Below are 18,348 nucleotides of genomic sequence, written 5' to 3'. Positions count from 1 at the left end.
TCCCCTGGTAAATGTCCCCTGATGTTCACAGAGTCTCTGTTACTGAACTCCATCCGTCAGTGCATCTGTTCAGCTAACGTGAGGTGGGTTTGTCAGTTTCAGGAGCTTTGGTTTTTCATCATGGGCTTTTTGGCCATAGTTAAGACACAGGTGACTTTTTTTTTCCCCCCTAAGAATTTTGTTTCTTTGTTTTAGGCTAAAGAAATGTCAAGAATTGGTAGCTTTGAGGGATTCCAGCCTGTGTCTCTGAAGCGAGAGGAAGATGACCAACCTTCTGAGACGGATCAGCTGTCCATGGAGGAGAGGGAGCCAGAAACACAGGTCCCAGCGCCAAAGCAGATTTCAAGGCTGCCAAGTGCCGTTGAATCAGCTCTCTACCCGAATCCCTATCACAAGCCTTATCTCTCACGGAAGTACTTCGTCACTCGGGTAAAATCATAAAACCATTAGTGTTCTTAAATACTGCATAAGACTTCTCTTTAAAATCCTAATATTCTTCCATATACCACATTTTATCAACAGTTTTCACATTTCTTATCTCATGTAATAGCTACAATAACTGTGAAGTAGGCATCTTTATCTTCACGTTACAGGTGAAGGATCTGAATTTCAGAGAAGTTATGGGTCTATTTTGACCACCAGAGAAGCAAGTCCTCCAGTTCCCATGGTTCTTTGGCTCCTCAGTTTTGTATTCCTGCTAAACCTGACCTCAATAAGTTAATGCTCCATGAAGAAAAAACCAGACTTGCTAGAAGAATATAAAGCTGGGAGCCCAGAGGGAGTATTTGCTCTATGTTAGGAAAAGACATGAGTGATGGGATAGAAAGCATTGCTGAGAATACCTGAACCTCAAGGGCATACAGGGCATGCTGGTAGTACAGTGTAGGGGCAGGCACTTCATTTCAAGTATAGAGTCGCAGTCTGGAACTCAGCTTCTTCTTTGTGCATCAAAGCTGGGTAGTAAATAGATGGGTGCATAATGAGGGTGGTGTTTATATATCCAAATGTTAAAAATATTTCAGACTTCTCACATTTGGATCAAGTAGAAACATCCTTGGTTTCTAGTACCTTTCTCTGTCTTGAATTCTCCTTCCTGTTTATAGATCTACTTTAACAATGCTTTAACTTTCTTGTCAACACACTAGCAGTGAGCTCATAGGCTAGGCTATAAACAATTGGAGGATAAACTGCGGATTGTACACTGTGGCAGCAGAGACCACCTGAATTTTCACGGGTACCTGGAGCATTTCTTTACTGACATTTTTTTTCAACTCAACCCCTACATAAGTGGTGGGTAAGAGTTTGAGGCTATTTATAATGTTTTAATTAATAAACTTGGATTTTCTAGCTTTTAAAGTTAAACTTTGGTTAAGATAAAGTTGTGACTAAAGAGACTCAGTGTGTGTGTGTTTGAAAACATATATCCACATTTCCTATATTCAGTGAGTCTTAGTTATATCCAGTGATTCATATGTGCAAATTACTGGCATGTTCCTTATTATGTGTGTGTTTGTGTGTTTTTGCCTATGTAAAGCAAATGGCTTGTTTTCCAAAGCATATTAACTTTTTTGAATATGCAAAGTTTAGTTGTAAGATATATCTGGGATAAAAATCAAAGCATCCGTTAGAATGTCCATCTTTTTAATAGTGATGTTGTAGCTATCAGGGTTAGATGAGAGAACAGTGATGAATGATATGGAATAAGAGATGTATCATTGGAAGCTGGTACAATTAAGATAGCTGCCTGAGAAATCTATGCAAAGCTGTTGTCTTTGCATCTGTTGATGGGTCTGGAGGTGCTATACATCAACCAGCTGGCCCTTGTGTAGTAGAACTTGGGAACAGGGGAACCTACATGGACGAATTAGAATTCCTTTTGATCCAGCAGCACTCATCACAGAAAAATGGAACCTGTGTTGCTCTCCCACCAAGTTTGGACTTGAAGATGTGAGTCATTTTCAGGAAAAGCCAGTGTTCTCCACCGAGTGAGCTGCACACTGACTCAGTTCAGGGAAGGAGGCTCTGAGGGAGGAAGTCTGACTGTAACAAAAGAAGCTAAAGGTCCAGGGGCTTCCCCCACCCCCTTTCATGCCATCATGCAAACAAGAGATGGCATTGCTCAGCAGCTCTGAACAATGGGGTATGATTGGCTGCCCTGATCTTCAGCAAGAACACGACTGATGTTTCACTTCTGCCTTCCAAGTCTGACACAAATGTCTCTTGTGGCCAACACTAATTTGGAAGCAGACAAGAAAGGGAATTCTAGAAAATGTAGTTACAGCTTAGCTAAATTGACACAGATCTGGTTTACAAGGATTCTGTAAATTCTTGTAAAGTTACAACAGAACTTTTCTTTATTTATTTACATGATGCTCTTATTTGTGTGGCTCTGTGTAGCTTATAAGAGAAAGTCCCCTGGAGCAGCACGGTGAGGTAGGCAGAGAAAGGCTTATCAGTCTTGTTTTAGGAGTAAATGCATAGAAGCTTCAGAGGGGTTAAGTGACTAAGTCATATGATATTAATGTAAGAGCTGTAGCTGGACTCTGTATCTTCTAAGTCCAGTGGTCCTTCTACCATAAAGTACAATTGAACTTAGGATGTTTTAGTAAAGGTTTTCTATTACTGACTCTGATTCATGTGACGAACATCTTTTCCACCAGGTGTATAGAAAACAACTTTAAGTTCTCAAGAGCTTGGGAAGGAAAACCTTCTTCTAATTTTGTCAGCGAGTCTGAAGTAGACATGAGGGCTCTTTAGGAGGTAACTGAGGGCTACAGTCCCAAGGCAGTCAGCATTCACTTTCCGTCAGACTAAGAGACAGAATACGAATAGGTTTTTCTTTCTTGGTTTCTTTCTTTCTTGTTTTTTAGGACATGCGTATAATGAATGTGCTTTAATGCATTCTAGGATAATGAAAATGAGATTGTGGGTTCGACTGAGACAATGATAAATATTAGTTTGAATAAATAAAGAAATGATATGGTTTTACTACCTTGTAAACCACAGATCTGTTGATGTGGTGGTAGCTGAGGAAATGGGATGAGATGTGTGTGTGTGGTATATAGGTATACATAAAGTTCTTCTCTTCAAAGTATGGATAAAATGTCAGTTTTATCTGAGAGTTTAAATAGGCTACTTTTTAAAGTGTTCTTAATAAAGTGTAAGACACATATATTAACATTTCATAAACAGCATCTCTTGCTATTCTAAATACTTTCTTCCTCTTTTTTTATTTTGTTTTGGTTAATTTGACATTCACATTTCTGTAAGTGGTAATAAAGAATGGCATTAAGATGCCCATGACCTCACCATGACCTCTAAAGTAAGGTATAAATGTAGACATATAGGGTATGTAGCAGCAGAGAGATTTATTTTTATTTGTTTATTTATTTACTTCAGCAAAGAGATTTACATGAAGGAAGCTAACTCATTTTCTCAAGGGATAATTAAATCAGACCAGGACTGAATGACTCAGACCTATGAAACATTCATCACATCACAAGTTATCACTTCTTGGAGCTGAAGGGAGCTCTAGTCCAGTGATGATCTGGTGCAGTACTTCTCAGCTTTGTCATGCAAACAGATTACCTGGAAAGCGTGTTAGAATACTGGTCTGATTCAGTCGGTCTGGGATGAGGCCTTAGATTCTGCATTTATATGCACTCTATGGAAATACTCATGCTTTCTGTCCACAGATCACACATTGAACACCAAGTTGCTAGTCAACACTCTCATTTTTAGTGGCAACTAAGACCCAGAGAGGGGCAGTGGGTGACCTGAAGTCCTAACACTTAGTGCACACTGACTTGCCCGAAAGCTAATAAGAACAAAGCTGGGTTTAGAGTTGAAGTTTCCCAATTCCCATTCATAGTTCTTGATCCCATGCAGTGATTTAAAAGAAATCAATTCATTACAGTGTAAGAATTTTAAGGCTATGTAACAAATGCAGAAGAGCAATAAGACTGAGTAGAAAAATTTCTTGGCCTTGCATTTTTATTTTAAGGTTTTAAAATAATTTCACTGGAGATGGTTTATAATTCCACAGCTCGAAGCTAACGAAAATATATAAATATGCTTTTATACATTTTGGTGAATATCCTTTCTTACTTTTTTCTTACATGTACATTTTATTGTGCAAAACATTGGGTTACATCTGTTGTGTGCGCTCAGGTGCTCAGTTATGTCTGACTCTTTGCAGCCCCATGGAGTGTAGCCTACCAGGCTCGTTTGTCCTGGGGATTCTCTAGGCAAGAATACTGGCATGGGTAGTCATTTCCTTCTTGAGGGGATCTTCCCAACCCAGGGATTGAACCCAGATAGCCTGCATTGCAGGCAAATCCTTTACCATTTGAGCCACCAGAGAAGTATCATGGAAATGTAATACAATTTACTTAAGTTTTGCTGTATATTTAGGCTGCTTTTTGTTCCTATCTTTTAACTTGGAAGGGAAAGTTATTCCTTGGCTCACAGATGGACTCAATTTCTTAGCTGCCAGGTGTGGACATCTAATGCTATAATAAGAGGGAGGATCAATTATATGAGTTTCAGGTTGGATATCGAAATATATGACAATTTAGGGCAAACCAGAGGCATTCTTAGCATCGTAACATTGTGCATTAGATCACATCTCTGAATATCTGGTCATAAAACAAGTTAATCTGGTCCCTTAAACCTCTTACGTTATTTTATGGGTCACTCTGTGTTGTTGCGTTCTTTCCTCTGTCTTCCAGACAAATGTTTATTTACTGCGACTTTGCCCTTCCGATACAGCTTAGCGACATTCTTGCTTGGAGCCAGGAAGGGCCTCAGAGAATATCTAATCCTACCCCTAGGGCACACAGAACTGATGTGACTTCTCTTCTTTGGCAACTGAGGGGCCATGGCAGGCCTGGAACCCAGGATTCCTGGCACTTTGTGCCACCTATCCACTGCCTCTGACCTTGGACAGTGAATGAGGAGTCACATAATGAGGGCCTCCACCAGTTGCTATCAGTCTGCTTGGATAACCTTTTCCTCCTACTTTTGTTCATTTGCTATTATTGCTTAGACATGTCTAAAAATGGCCTACTGCCTTCGCTCCACAAAAGTACCCCTCAAGGCTAATAACTTGAGGTATATTATGATAATCGCTTTAGTTGTGGAGAGTGATATTCAAAAGCAACTTCTTATGAAAGGAACAATACTTGATCTGCATGGGGAAAGATATATTTAAACTCCCTGTAGGACTCTATATTTGCAGATACCTTATCAGAAAGTTGAAAGCGATTAGAGATGGGGAATTATCTCTAAATTTATACTTCAGAATGTAAATTACATACAAACTAATGGGACTAAAACTATTTGATCTTTTAATATTTAATTAATGGTTCCCCGTGGCCTTTTTATAGCCTGTGTTCTATTGTGAGGAACGAGACTTTAATAAGCAGGTTTGAGACTTCCCATTGTGTGGCAAGATGTCATTGCCTTCATGACACTAATTTGGCTTTCATACTCTCTCCTTTTCCCTCTTCTCTTACTATAGGCTTCCCTGTGTCTTGCTCTTGTACTGGGAACAACTAAATATATTAGTTGTATTGTTATTGTCTGCACGAGCTTCCCTCTCGCTTAGAAATTATATATCTCACTGGGCAGAAGGTTTCTGGATTCCCCTCCTTACACTGAAATGCTTTGAAGATGGTAATAAAAGTTGATGTTTCTATCTGAGCATGGATCCTTAACAATTATGAGATAAGAAGCATTTCTTTCATTTTCAGAGAGAGACAAATTTGCCTAGGCTTTACGAATCAGGTCCAATTCAGAACTGGTTTCTTACCTTATGAATGTACCACAAAGCAAACCCTTTCTGAGGATGATGACACCTGCAAGAGAGAGCTGACTGTGTCTAAGTCCCTAGGAGCACTCTTTTCTACTCTGTCCCTTTTTCTCACTGTCTGGCTAAAGTGTCCATTACAAGGGAAAATATTAATAGCAGACATGAATACTGTCTGTGTGACAGTTGACTCCCAGGCTAGTCTAGCTCAAGGAAATACAAGGAGACAAATACATATGTCTTTATATGTATGGCTGAGTCACTCTGTTGTGTACCTGGAACTATTGCAACATTGTTAATCAGCTATACTCCAATATAAAATAAGCTCAACAACAACAAATACTTATGTCCTTGAACTTTCCTCAGCACATTTGTTTTGACTGAAACTATTTAGGGCTAGATATCAGAGAAGTTATTATTCATTATGTCATGTAGTGACTTAAAAATAAGGATCCCCCTAGTGATTTTTTCTTAAAATTTAGAATTAGAAATGTATGTGTACTCTCTTGCTAAGCTTTATTTGATCAGATGATGAGTACATATCATTCCAATATACTTTCCTTTGAGTCTCAGGCTGCAAGGAGTCTCAGAGCTAATTGTTCCACTGCAGTAATCATCTGATCCCCTGATCCTGGTACAAAGGTTTCCCTTCTATTTAGTATTAACAAGAAGAATGGTAATAGAGTCTTTTATTCTTCACTGTTATCAATGTTTTAGGCATTTCCAAACAGCTGTTACAGTTAACGGTATCTCATCTATCTAGCAAATGCATGTAGACTGATTCGCGGAATGACAAGGTGACTTGACAAGGTGACTTGATGAGGGTCTCAACCAGAAAGGCTGAGATTTAAAACCTTGGCCTGGACACAAGTCAAAAGGTTCACACACTTCATTGTATTTTTGACACTAAATGGCTGAAGTTAATGTATCATAGTAACCAAGAGTAACAAATGGAGAAGAGTAAAATATTTTATCAGGACAGGATGCATAACTGTTCCATAAAGGCGTGATCGATGTTTCTACTGAAGGTGAGAACTAAGGCAGTGAGTACCCGGACAGGATTTCAGAGATTTCCAAACTGTTCCACTTTACTTTTAACCTTTAACTTTGGAAAAGGTTTATAGTAAAACAATGGGCTTCCCTGGTGGCTCAGCAGTAAAGAATCCACCTGGAATGCAGGAGGCTCAGTACAGAAGGGTGTGGATTTGATCCCTGGGTTGGGAAGATCCCTTGGAGTAGAAAATGGAAACCCATTCAGTACTCTTGCCTGGGAAATCTCATGGACAGAGGAGCCTGGTGGACTACAGTCCATAGGGTAGAAAAGAGTTGAGCATCCACACAAGGATGCATAGTAAAACAACACCTCTGTACACTGTGTCCACCATCACTTCCTTCCCTACCTGTCGGGGATGCCTGTTAACCTTTTCTGTGTATCCTTCTAGAGTGGCTTTCAGTTCAGTCGCTCAGTCGTGTCTGACTCTTTGCGACCCCATGAATTCCAGCACGCCAGGCCTCCCTGTCCATCACCAACTCCCAGAGTTCACTCAGACTCGCGTCCATCGAGTCAGTGATGCCATCCAGCCGTCTCATCCTCTGTCGTCCCCTTCTTCTCCTGCCTCCAATACCTCCCAGCATCAGAGTCTTTTCCAATGAGTCTACTCTTCACATGAGGTGGCCAAAGTACTGGAGTTGCTTTAGGTGTGTACAAACAAAAATACTTATTCTTAACCATTCTCCCCTTTTTTACACAAATGATGACATATTTACCCTTGCTTCATTGTATGTTTCTTCATTTTTTACATATTTATCATATTTCATTGCATGTATGTGTCTCATGATATACCTAACGAGTCTCCTATTCCTAGACTTTTGCATGGTTTCCAAATTTTTGCTATCCACAAACCAGGCTGCAGAGGAAACTTTGCACATGTCATTTTGTACATATGCAAGAGTCTCAGTAGTATAACTTCACAGAAATGGAATGTGTGGATCAAAGGATAGATCATTTTGATGGATTTTGCTGATTGCCTTTCATAGAAAAGACAAGAAAAGTTTTGAAAAATTCTACGTTTTTTTATTTGTCTTTACCTATTTTTGGCAAAGTGCTTGGTATAAAAGCATTCAACAAAATGCTTATTTCAGGATTATTTCATTATTCTTCAATTCTACTTCTAATTTTTTTTCTTCTGAAAAGTACTAGTTTCACTACCAAGTTATATTAGCTTGAAGAAGAAATTACACGGATACAGGAAGAGAGACAGGAAAAATAGCCATGATGAATCATCAAAGAAAGTATCATTTTTCAGAGAAGTTTGACCATCGATCCTGGTAGAGTCAAGCTGCATCATGGAGAGCTGAGGATGAGAGATGAGAGAATTGTCACAGAATCCCAGGAAATTTCCACGAAGCATAGACCAGTCCTACCAGCTGTGCTGTGCTTAGTCACTCTGTCATGTCTGATTCTTTGCAGCCCCATAGACTGTAGCCTACCAGGCTCCTCTGTCCATGGGGATTCTCTAGGCGAGAAGACTGGAGTGCCATACCCTCCTCCAGGGGATCTTCCCAACCCAGGGATTGAACCCAGGTCTCCCTCATTGCCGGCATATTCTTTACCATCTGAGCCACCTGGGACTGGATCAGTGATGCTGATACAACCTCCTGTGTCAATGGGAGCGCAAAGCATATTTAATGAATGTCCCAGAACTTATTGATTTCATGACACATCAGGTTCAGCAGGCCTGCGGTGCTGTATTAGCTTTCTGACAGCCCTTCAACCAGCAGCAGAGAATGACAAAAGAGTCAGAAATCATTCAGTCTACTGGCTGACTGTCCAATTCAACAGGAAACTTGTTAAAATTGAGGAATCAGACTCTCTCGGTGTAAAGGCTGTGATTATATTTTCTTAAAGATTTCCAGGAGATTTGGATCATCAGCTTGGCTTGGAAAGCTTTGGTTCAGCCTACTCATTTGTCTTATAGATAAAGAAATGGAGGCCAAGGACAGTAAATCATTGTCTAGAGGTCAAAGAACTTATTCATGACAGATCTGAAATATCAACCCAGGTCACCCAACTCTGAGTACTTGTCCTGCAAATTCCAGGAAGACTTGGACTGTGTGGAAAGAATTGGAAGGGAGGGGGAAAAGTGAAAGTATGAAAGTGAAAGTCACTCAGTCGTGTCTGACTCTTTGCGACCCCATGGATTATACAGTCCATGGAATTTTCCAGGCCAGAATACTGGAATGCGTAGCCTTTCCCTTCTCCAGGGGATCCTCTCAACCCAGGGATCGAACTCAGGTCTCCCACATTGCGGGCGGATTCTTCACTTCTTTTCCTATATTTTACATGTGGACTCATGTAAGATTTTTCTTAACCAATGGACTCTATGGTCAACATTTTTCAAAGCCTTTTATCAAAGACGGACAAAACAAGCAACCCCAAATCCTACAACCCACTCACCTTTGGGAGAAAAATATATTTGAATGGGTCTTGGCCAGGCTAGTGTCCCTGTTTCCTTTTAGGAACGGTCTCAAACTAGGAGGATTAGGAGTGCTAATATGTGTGGACGATTAGGTGTTTAGTGTAAATCCCTATTACACAGAGACTACACGAGAGCGTGTAACATGCTTGTTCCAGGCTTGGGTATGAGGTCAGCACTGTGTTGTACACCTGGAGGTGGAATGTCTAGGTTTCCTGTCTTGTGTCTGTCACCTCTTAGCTGGGGGAACTTGACAAGTTACTTTCATATGCAGACCCCTGTTTCCCCACCTATAAAATGAAATGGCTTATAATTGATGAGCCCTGAGCTGTAGTGGTTCTATGCACTGGAGTTACCCGAGATGCTTTTGAAAATCCTGAGGTGCTGTCATGCGGATCCCACCCACTGAGTATCTGATATAATTGGCCTGGTGTGCAGCCTCGGCATTAGAATTTCCCAAAGCTCCCCTGGCGATTCTGATGAGTAACAAAGGCTGGGAGTGACTGCCTAGAGAACAATGACTCTTACAGTAGAGTCCCACACCAATATCATCACCCAGGAAATTGATAGAAATGAAAATTCCCAGACCCACCTCGGAACTACTGAATCAGAATCTCTGGGGACAGTGCCCAGAAATCTGCATTTTAAAAACACATTTTAGGTGATTCTCATGTGCACTGAAGTTTAAGAATCACTAAGCTTGAGGGTCTATGAATTTCTTCTTTAGTCACTAAGTTGCATCCAGCTCTTTACGACTCCATGGACTACAGTGCCGTCCCCGCCCCCACCCCCTCCCCAACCAGGCTCCTCTGTCCATGGGATTTCCCAGGCAAGAATAGGCAAGTGGGTTGCCATTTCCTTCTCCAGGGGATCTTCTGGACCCAGGGATTGAATCTATGTCTCCTGCATTAGAAGGAGGCTTCTTTACTGCTCAGCCACTAGGAAAGTGAATTTCTTGTTAAGGAACGTCAATCGATTTTTAAACTAGAGGAAGGCTCATAGTAGGAATACCTGCTTGGAGAATGGTGAAGAAAGAGAGATAAGGAGACAAAAAAGTTCATTTCCCAGAACCAGAATTACAGTCAGAACATTGGGAGGTTGGGTTTTTTCTTTTCTTTTTTTTTTTTTTTAATGTTTTACTGCCATGTACTGTTTGAAGAGAGAAAAGTTTGATTAAGAAAAAAGTAGATATTGCTAAATGCATTGAATTTCATTATAAACATATTTGTTTATCAGAAAAACTGGCCCTCTGAAAACAGCAATCCTAATTTCTTTGAACAAGTGAGGGTAAGATTATGAAAGGCTTATAGGACCTGGATCCCTTTTGTCTCGTGCAAGGAGAGCAGCTTAGTAAATACCAGAATTCAAGACTAAGCTCTCTGGCAGGCAGTGCCAACAACCAACAGGCTACTCCAAGAACTATCTTTCCTGGTCAACTTTCTGGAGGAGTTGCTGGGATGTAGTAACTGGTCATAAGCAATGAAGGGGACTCAGTCTTCTCTAAACTAGGTATTTTCTTCTTCCTACTCAGCCAGGGGCCATTGAGACCGCCATAGAAGACTTGAAAGGCCATATTACCAAGACTTCTGGAGAGACAATTCAAGGCTTCTGGCTCTTGACAGAGTGAGTAATTATGACTAAGTAAAGGGCAATGGAAATCTAGCCTTTGGTTTGACAATACCATAATAGAATAGATGGCCAGAATTTCTGGAAGAATTTCTTCTGGATACAGAGAGATCATCAATTACTCTCCTATTGGAGAGTAAAGTCTTGTGGCGCCCCATGGCTGATGTTATGACCAAGTTTGATTTCTACAGCTGTTTTCCAGGCGAGTTGCTTCTCTCAACTATCATTGCAATTACCTTAACTCAGGGCATGGCCATTTCTCACAAGGACCATTGCATTAGCCTCCTAACTGAGCTCGTTGGTTCCAATCTCTGTCTCTTGTAAGCACTCTCTCACCAATCATGCCATGCTACTAACCAGCCCACTCTGGACACAGTGGAAAGGAGGGTTGGGAAAGAGGATAGGTGAGGTCAACATATACAATGTGAATTTTTAGCAAAAACCTAGGAAAAATCATGTAGGATAAAGACAGGCCACCTGGTAGAAAGGGATAGACTGGGAGATTGGGACTGGCATGTACACACTACTATATTAAAATAGATAACCAACAAGGACCTACTGTATAGCATAGGGAATTCCGCTCAATACTCTGTAATAACCTAAATGAGAAAAAAAGAAGCTGAAAAAGAACATACATGTATATGTATACCTGAGCCACTTTGCTGTACATCTGAAACCAGCACAACATTGTTAATCAGCTATGCACCAACACAAAATAAAAATTTAAAAATAAATAAATGTAACCCCTTCCCCACCACTGCCAAAAAAAGACAGGCCCCCTGTTCAGAGTTAGGATAAAAACCATATCTAACACTTACATCCTTGTCAGTTTTTTGACTGCTCTATTTACTCTCAAGTTTTAATGTTAGCTACAGGGGTTTTCACTGCAAAAGACACCATGGAGATGGTTACCTTTCTGTCTTCCCCCAAAACTCTTGTGTCTATGTGACCTTTACTTAACCCACCAGGCAAATATTAAAAATGTCATGGTCTTTACAATAAAGGTAAAATATACTCATAATAAGGGTAAGAAGCATGTCTTTTCTTCTGCGGAATCCATAATATTAAGAGGAGAATGCAGTTAGAATTCCACTTCAGAGTTCAGTAAGTTTTCTTGGTAATATGATCTCCAGAGGTTTCAGCAGAAAAGTTCAGCAACTTCTATACCTTGAGTAAAGAATCATTTAGTCTTTCACCTCTGGGTGGGATATCTTCTTTGATTAAGTTTTAGGAGGGCAACTCTGGAATGTTTAATCTTCCAGGCAAGCAGAATAAATCCCATAATCAATGAAATGCAGAACCAAATAGCTTGTTTCCATCTGTCTGACCATCACATGATATCATTGTTTCAAATGGGTTCCAATATTTGAATTAAAATGAATTTTGAAAACCAACCTGACAATTTCTGAGCATTTGTGTCTTAATATCAGAGAAGGCAATGGCACCCCACTCCAGTACTCTTGCCTGGAAAATCCCATGGATGGAGGAGCCTGGTGGGCTGCAGTCCATGGGATCGTGAAGAGTCGGACTCGACTGAGTGACTTCACTTTCACTTTTCACTTTCATGCATTGGAGAAGGAAATGGCAACCCACTCCAGTGTTCTTGCCTGGAGAATCCCAGGAACGGGGGAGCCTGGTGGGCTGCCATCTATGGGGTCACACAGAGTCGGACACGACTGAAGCAACGCAGCAGCAGCAGCAGCAGCAGTGTCTTAATATATAAATTAGAGATAATGATATGTACTTGATGAGGTGTTAGATGACTAAATGAGATAACATAAAATTCTTAGCAAAATCCCCAGCACATATGACTTTTCAACGCATATCAGTGTCCTTTCTCTGTTCACAGTAGTATTGGTAAGCCAATAGTTAGTTTTTGTTGTTGTTTGTAGCCTCTGCTTTTATTTCTATCTATCCATCTCCATCTCTATCATCATTATTTTCCACTCTCCAGCTCTCATTCGCAGGGTAGAGTATGACTTGTGCAAATGAAAAGCCTGCCTTGATTAGGATAGATGTCTACTTAAACTCTGAAGGTCACATCAGAGGTAAACACTTAACTAATTCATTTCTACAATGTATCTCATTTATAAGAAAGGATGCACAAAGGTGGTCTTTCAAATTCTGTGGTGGATGTTTGTGTGAACTGTCGCATATTAGTAATAGTATCAGTTATTTCTTTAATGGGTTTACCTTGGGGCTTAGCTAGTAAAGAATCCGCCTGCAATGTGGGAGACCTGGGTTCGATCCCTGGGTTGGAAAGATCTTCTGGAGAAGGGAAAGGCTATCCACTCCAGTATTCTGGCCTAGAGAATTCCATGGACTCTGTAGTCCATGGGATCACAAAGAGACACGACTGAGTGACTTTCTCATTTCTCTCATTTCTTTAATAGTGCCTATTTTGTTTGATTTTATTTGACCTGTTTTTTTAGTTGTTTGAATGCTTTTGCTTAGTGTTTACAATAGCCAGTAGATGTCAGCTATCCAAAGATAAATCTGATTGTGTGATCTGTGTTGAGGCTTATCTCCGTAATTGTGTGCTTGCTTTAATATTAACTAGAATGCTGAACCAAGCAGTGTTCAGATAAATATGAACAGTTTTACCCCCAAGACTCAAGTTTTGTACCTAGCTCTGAACCTAATAGGAAGCTCAAAGAGTTGGAAAGCACTTTCCAGCAACTGGTTTTCTGTTTTGCTTTCATTTTGTGGTATCCATTTATATTAAGGACAACAATAATGGGTATATCCCATGCATGTAGAATTTCACACAGTCACATTTGCTTATTTGCTGTCAGGCTTTCTTCCTGTGTGCACTGAAACCCATTTCTCCTTTTTAAATGGTAGTGATTTTGTTTTCTTTTTTGGTCATCCTCTCGGTTAAAATTCTTTTACTTCTCCCATGACCCTCCATCAAAAGCAAGTTTCAAGAGAAGATCTGATTTCAGACATTTCTACCAGAGTAACACATTGCCAGTTACTTTCTTTTGCCTGTTCATCCTTATAGCTTGATCAGACTGCCTACTTGTAATGGAAAGAGGTGTCAGTTGTAGAGATGTTCAGGCATCTGGTCTAAATGAATGAGGTCCCAGACACTGACTGTTCAAGCAGAAGATAGGAAGTTGTTTGTCAAAAGAAAGACATGCATACAGGTTTTGAATGACTTATCACACTTAACTCTTCTGTTCATTTGTAGTGCAGCAAAAAAAAAAAAAAAAGGAAAACCCAGCAAAAATAATCAAACTAAAACCAAACCTCCAAAATAACAACAGCAAGACTAAACAAAACAAATGTATAAATACACAGGCCCAGAAGGGTGAGAGCCTGGGGCTACTCTTGTCCCCTTTACTTGTTTTTCTAATGGAATAAGACCATCCATTCTTATAAGTTTCAGGGGCTGCAATATATACCAATTTCCCCAACCTTACCAATCACACAAGACTCTTTTCAAGCATAACACTTATTCATATGTGACAAAAATGACTGAGCTTTGTGTATATCAACTTTCAATTTCTTCTGGGAGATGAGAAATCCTGGGTTGCTCATCAGCGGTTTAAAGAATGTCTGCTTTCAAATCAGTATTCCATCTTCAGAATCATGAATAGTAAAAACCCTTTTAATGTAGTGTAGGTTGTCATTTTGAGCATTACTTTACTAGCATGTGACATGAGTGCAATTGTGCGATAGTTTGAGCATTCTTTGGCATTTCCTTTCTTTGGAATAGGAATGAAAACTGACCTTTTCCAGTCCTGTGGCCACTGCTGAGTTTCCAAATTTGTTGGCATATTGAGTGCAGCACTTTCACAGCATCATCTTTCAGGATTTGAAACTGCTCAACTGGAATTCCATCACCTCCATTAGCTTTGTTCGTAGTGATGCTTTCTAAGGCCTACTTGACTTCACTTTCCAAGATGTCTGGCTCTAGATGAGTGATCACATCATCACGATTATCTGAGTCGTGAAGATCTTTTTTGTACAGTTCTTCTGTGTATTCTTGCCACCTCTTCTTAATATCTTCTGCTTCTGTTAGGTCCAGACCATTTCTGTCCTTTATCGAGCCCATTTTTGCATGAAATGTTCCCTTGGTATCTCTAATTTTCTTGAAGAGATCTCTAGTCTTTCCCATTCTGTTGTTTTCCTCTATTTCTTTGCATTGATTGCTGAAGAAGGCTTTCTTATTTCTTCTTGCTATTCTTTGGAACTCTGCATTCAGATGCTTATATCTTTCCTTTTCTCCTTTGCTTTTCACCTCTCTTCTTTTCACAGCTATTTGTAAGCCCTCCCCAGACAGCCATTTTGCTTTTTTGCATTTCTTTTTCATGGGGATGGTCTTGATTCCTGTCTCCTGTACAATGTCACGAACCTCAGTCCATAGTTAATCAGACACTCTATCTATCAGATCTAGGCCCTTAAATCTATTTCTCACTTCCACTGCATAATCATAAGGGATTTGATTTAGGTCATACCTGAATGGTCTAGCAGTTTTCCCTACTTTCTTCAATTTAAGTCTGAATTTGTTAATAAGGAGTTCATGATCTGAGCCACAGTCAGCTCCTGGTCTTGTTTTTGTTGACTGTATAGAGCTTTTCCATCTTTGGCTGCATAGAATATAATCAATCTGATTTCGGTGTTGACCATCTGGTGATGTCCATGTGTAGAGTCTTCTCTTGTGTTGTTGGAAGAGGGTGTTTGCTATGACCAGTACATTTTCTTGGCAAAACTCTATTAGTCCTTGCCCTGCTTCATTCCATATTCCAAGGCCAAATTTGCCTGTTACTCCAGGTGTTTCTTGACTTCCTACTTTTGCATTCCAGTCCCCTATAATGAAAAGGACATCTTTTTTGGAGTAATGCTCAAAATTCTCCAAGCCAGGCTTCAGCAATACGTGAACCGTGAACTCCCTGATGTTCAAGCTGGTTTTAGAAAAGGCAGAGGAACCAGAGATCAAATTGCCAACATCCGCTGGATCATGGAAAAAGCAAGAGAGTTCCAGAAAAACATCTATTTCTGCTTTCTTGACTATTTCAAAGCCTTTGACTGTGTGGATCACAATAAACTGTGGAAAATTCTGAAAGAGATGGGAATACCAGACCACCTAACCTGCCTCTTGAGAAATCTGTATGCAGGTCAGGAAGCAACAGTTCGAACTGGACATGGAACAACAGACTGGTTCCAAATAGGAAAAGGAGTATGTCAAGGCTGTATATTGTCACCCTGCTTATTTAACTTCTATGCAGAGTATATCATGAGAAACGCTGGACTGGAAGAAACACAAGCTGGAATCGAGATTGCTGGGAGAAATATCAATAACCTCAGATATGCAGATGACACCACCCTTATGGTAGAAAGTGAAGAGGAACTCAAAAGCCTCCTGATTAAAGTGAAAGAGGAGAATGAAAAAGTTGGCTTAAAGCTCAACATTCAGAAAACGAAGATCATGGCATCCGGTCCCATCACTTCATGGGAGATAGATGGGGAAACAGTAGAAACAGTGTCAGACTTTCTTTTTTTGGGCTCCAAAATCACTGCAGATGGTGACTGCAGCCATGAAATTAAAAGATGCTTACTCCTTGGAAGAAAAGTTATGACCAACCTAGATAGTATATTCAAAAGCAGAGACATTACTTTGCCGACTAAGGTCCGTCTAGTCAAGGCTATGGTTTTTCCTTTGGTCATGTATGGATGTGAGAGTTGGACTGTGAAGAAGGCTGAGCGCCGAAGAATTGATGCTTTTGAAGTGTGGTGTTGGAGAAGACTCTTGAGAGTCCCTTGGACTGCAAGGAGATCCAACCAGTCCATTCTGAAGGAGATCAGCCCTGGGATTTCTTTGGAAGGAATGATGCTAAAGCTGAAACGCCAGTACTTTGGCCACCTCATGCGAAGAGTTGACTCATTGGAAAAGACTCTGATCCTGGGAGGGACTGAGGGCAGGAGGAGAAGGGGACAACAGAGGATGAGATGGCTGGATGGCATCACGGACTAGATGGATGTGAGTCTGAGTTAACTCCGGGAGCTGGTGATGGACAGGGAGGCCTGGCATGCTGCAATTCATGGGGTTGCAAAGAGTCGGACATGACTGAGCGACTGAACTGAACTGAACTGAGGTTGTCATTGTTCAATAGCTAAGTCACATCCAATTCTTTGCGACCTGATGGACTGCAGCACACCAAGCTTCCCCGTCCTTCACTGTATCCCTAAGTTTGCTCAATTTCATGTCCATTGAGTTGGTGATGCCATTCAAACATCTTATCTTCTGCCTCCCCCTTCTCCTCCTGCCCTCAGTCTTAACATTAGGGTCTTTTCCGATGAGTTGGTCCTTTTCATCAGGTGGCCAAAGTATTGGAGCTTCAGCTTCAGCATCAGTGGTTCCAAAGAATATTCAGGGTTGATTTCCTTTAGGATTGACTGGTTTGATCTTCTTGCTGTCCAGGTAGTTAGTATAGGTGGTGGTGGTTTTAGTTGCTAAGTTGAGTCTGACTCTGTGTGACCCCATGGACTGTAGCCCAGCAGGCTCCTCTGTCCGTGGGATTTCCCAGGCAAGAATCCTGAAGTGGTTTGCCATGCCCTCCTCCAGGGGATCTCCCCAACCCAGGGAACAAACCCACATCCCTAACATCTCCTGCATTGGCAGATGGATTCTTTAGTAGAAGTGGCATCTGGGAAACCTGGGGCTATTTTTACCTATTCTATTTGTGTGGTGGAAATAATATGTGATAGTGTGCTCATCTTTCACCAACTGCACGTTCAGTGATGTCATGCTGGTAGCTTGGAATTGGTGGCAACAATTATACCATGGAAATAAGCAAGCTCTAGAGATCAGAGTTTGATTTTATTGTTTTGTTAATTGTCCAAACCTAAGAAAGTAGTCGAGGATATGCTAATGAAGTTTAAGTTTAAAAGTGTGTATGTGGCTATGATATTGTCATAACACAAAAAAAGGCTCAGAAAATATTATATTCTTCCAGTATTCAAAATCTGTTATCCAATTCAGCAAAAGAGTCATCTTTTCACTGATGAATGGATGAAGTCTGGGCAGGTGACTGAGGAAAGATGAATGCCAGACAGAGGCTGCAAGGTTGCAGAAGGTCTATCTACGTATGATATAAGGGCATGAAATAACATTAAGCCAGTCAAGGCATTTTCTACTAGTTCAGGTGAGCTTCTTTGTGATGTTCTAAATTTATATAAATATATCATTCAGCAGAATTGGAAAAACAAAGGTTAGAAGGCATTTGGGTAGAGAATACAAGGAGGATGAGAGACCAAAAGCAAAATGAGACGCAGTCACCTCCAGCGGGATCCCAGTTAGCTGAAACCATTAAGAATGCCCTAAGAAGGGCTTTCCAGGTGGCCCTCCTGCCAGTGCAGGAGACATAAGAGACATAGGTTCGACCCCTGGGTGGGGAAGATACCTCCTACCCTGTAGGAGGGCATGGCAAC

General features: G+C 40.7%; 1 protein-coding gene across 1 annotated transcript in view; it reads left to right on the top strand.

Annotated features, from left to right (window-relative positions):
• The first annotated feature begins 204 nt into the window (after positions 1-204).
• TPRG1 (tumor protein p63 regulated 1) overlaps positions 205-18,348 on the top strand; it is a 121,886-nt gene continuing 103,742 nt past the window's right edge. The window contains exons 1-2 of the mRNA XM_068985789.1: positions 205-429; positions 10,817-10,908. Coding sequence (XP_068841890.1) covers positions 205-429; positions 10,817-10,908 — 317 coding nt within the window. The remainder of the gene's footprint in view (positions 430-10,816; positions 10,909-18,348) is intronic.

The sequence above is a fragment of the Capricornis sumatraensis genome, chromosome 1, assembly GCF_032405125.1.
Source record: "Capricornis sumatraensis isolate serow.1 chromosome 1, serow.2, whole genome shotgun sequence".
Lineage (NCBI taxonomy): Eukaryota > Metazoa > Chordata > Mammalia > Artiodactyla > Bovidae > Capricornis > Capricornis sumatraensis.
Note: the sequence above shows the minus strand (reverse complement) of the source record. Positions and strands in the feature narration are given on the sequence as shown.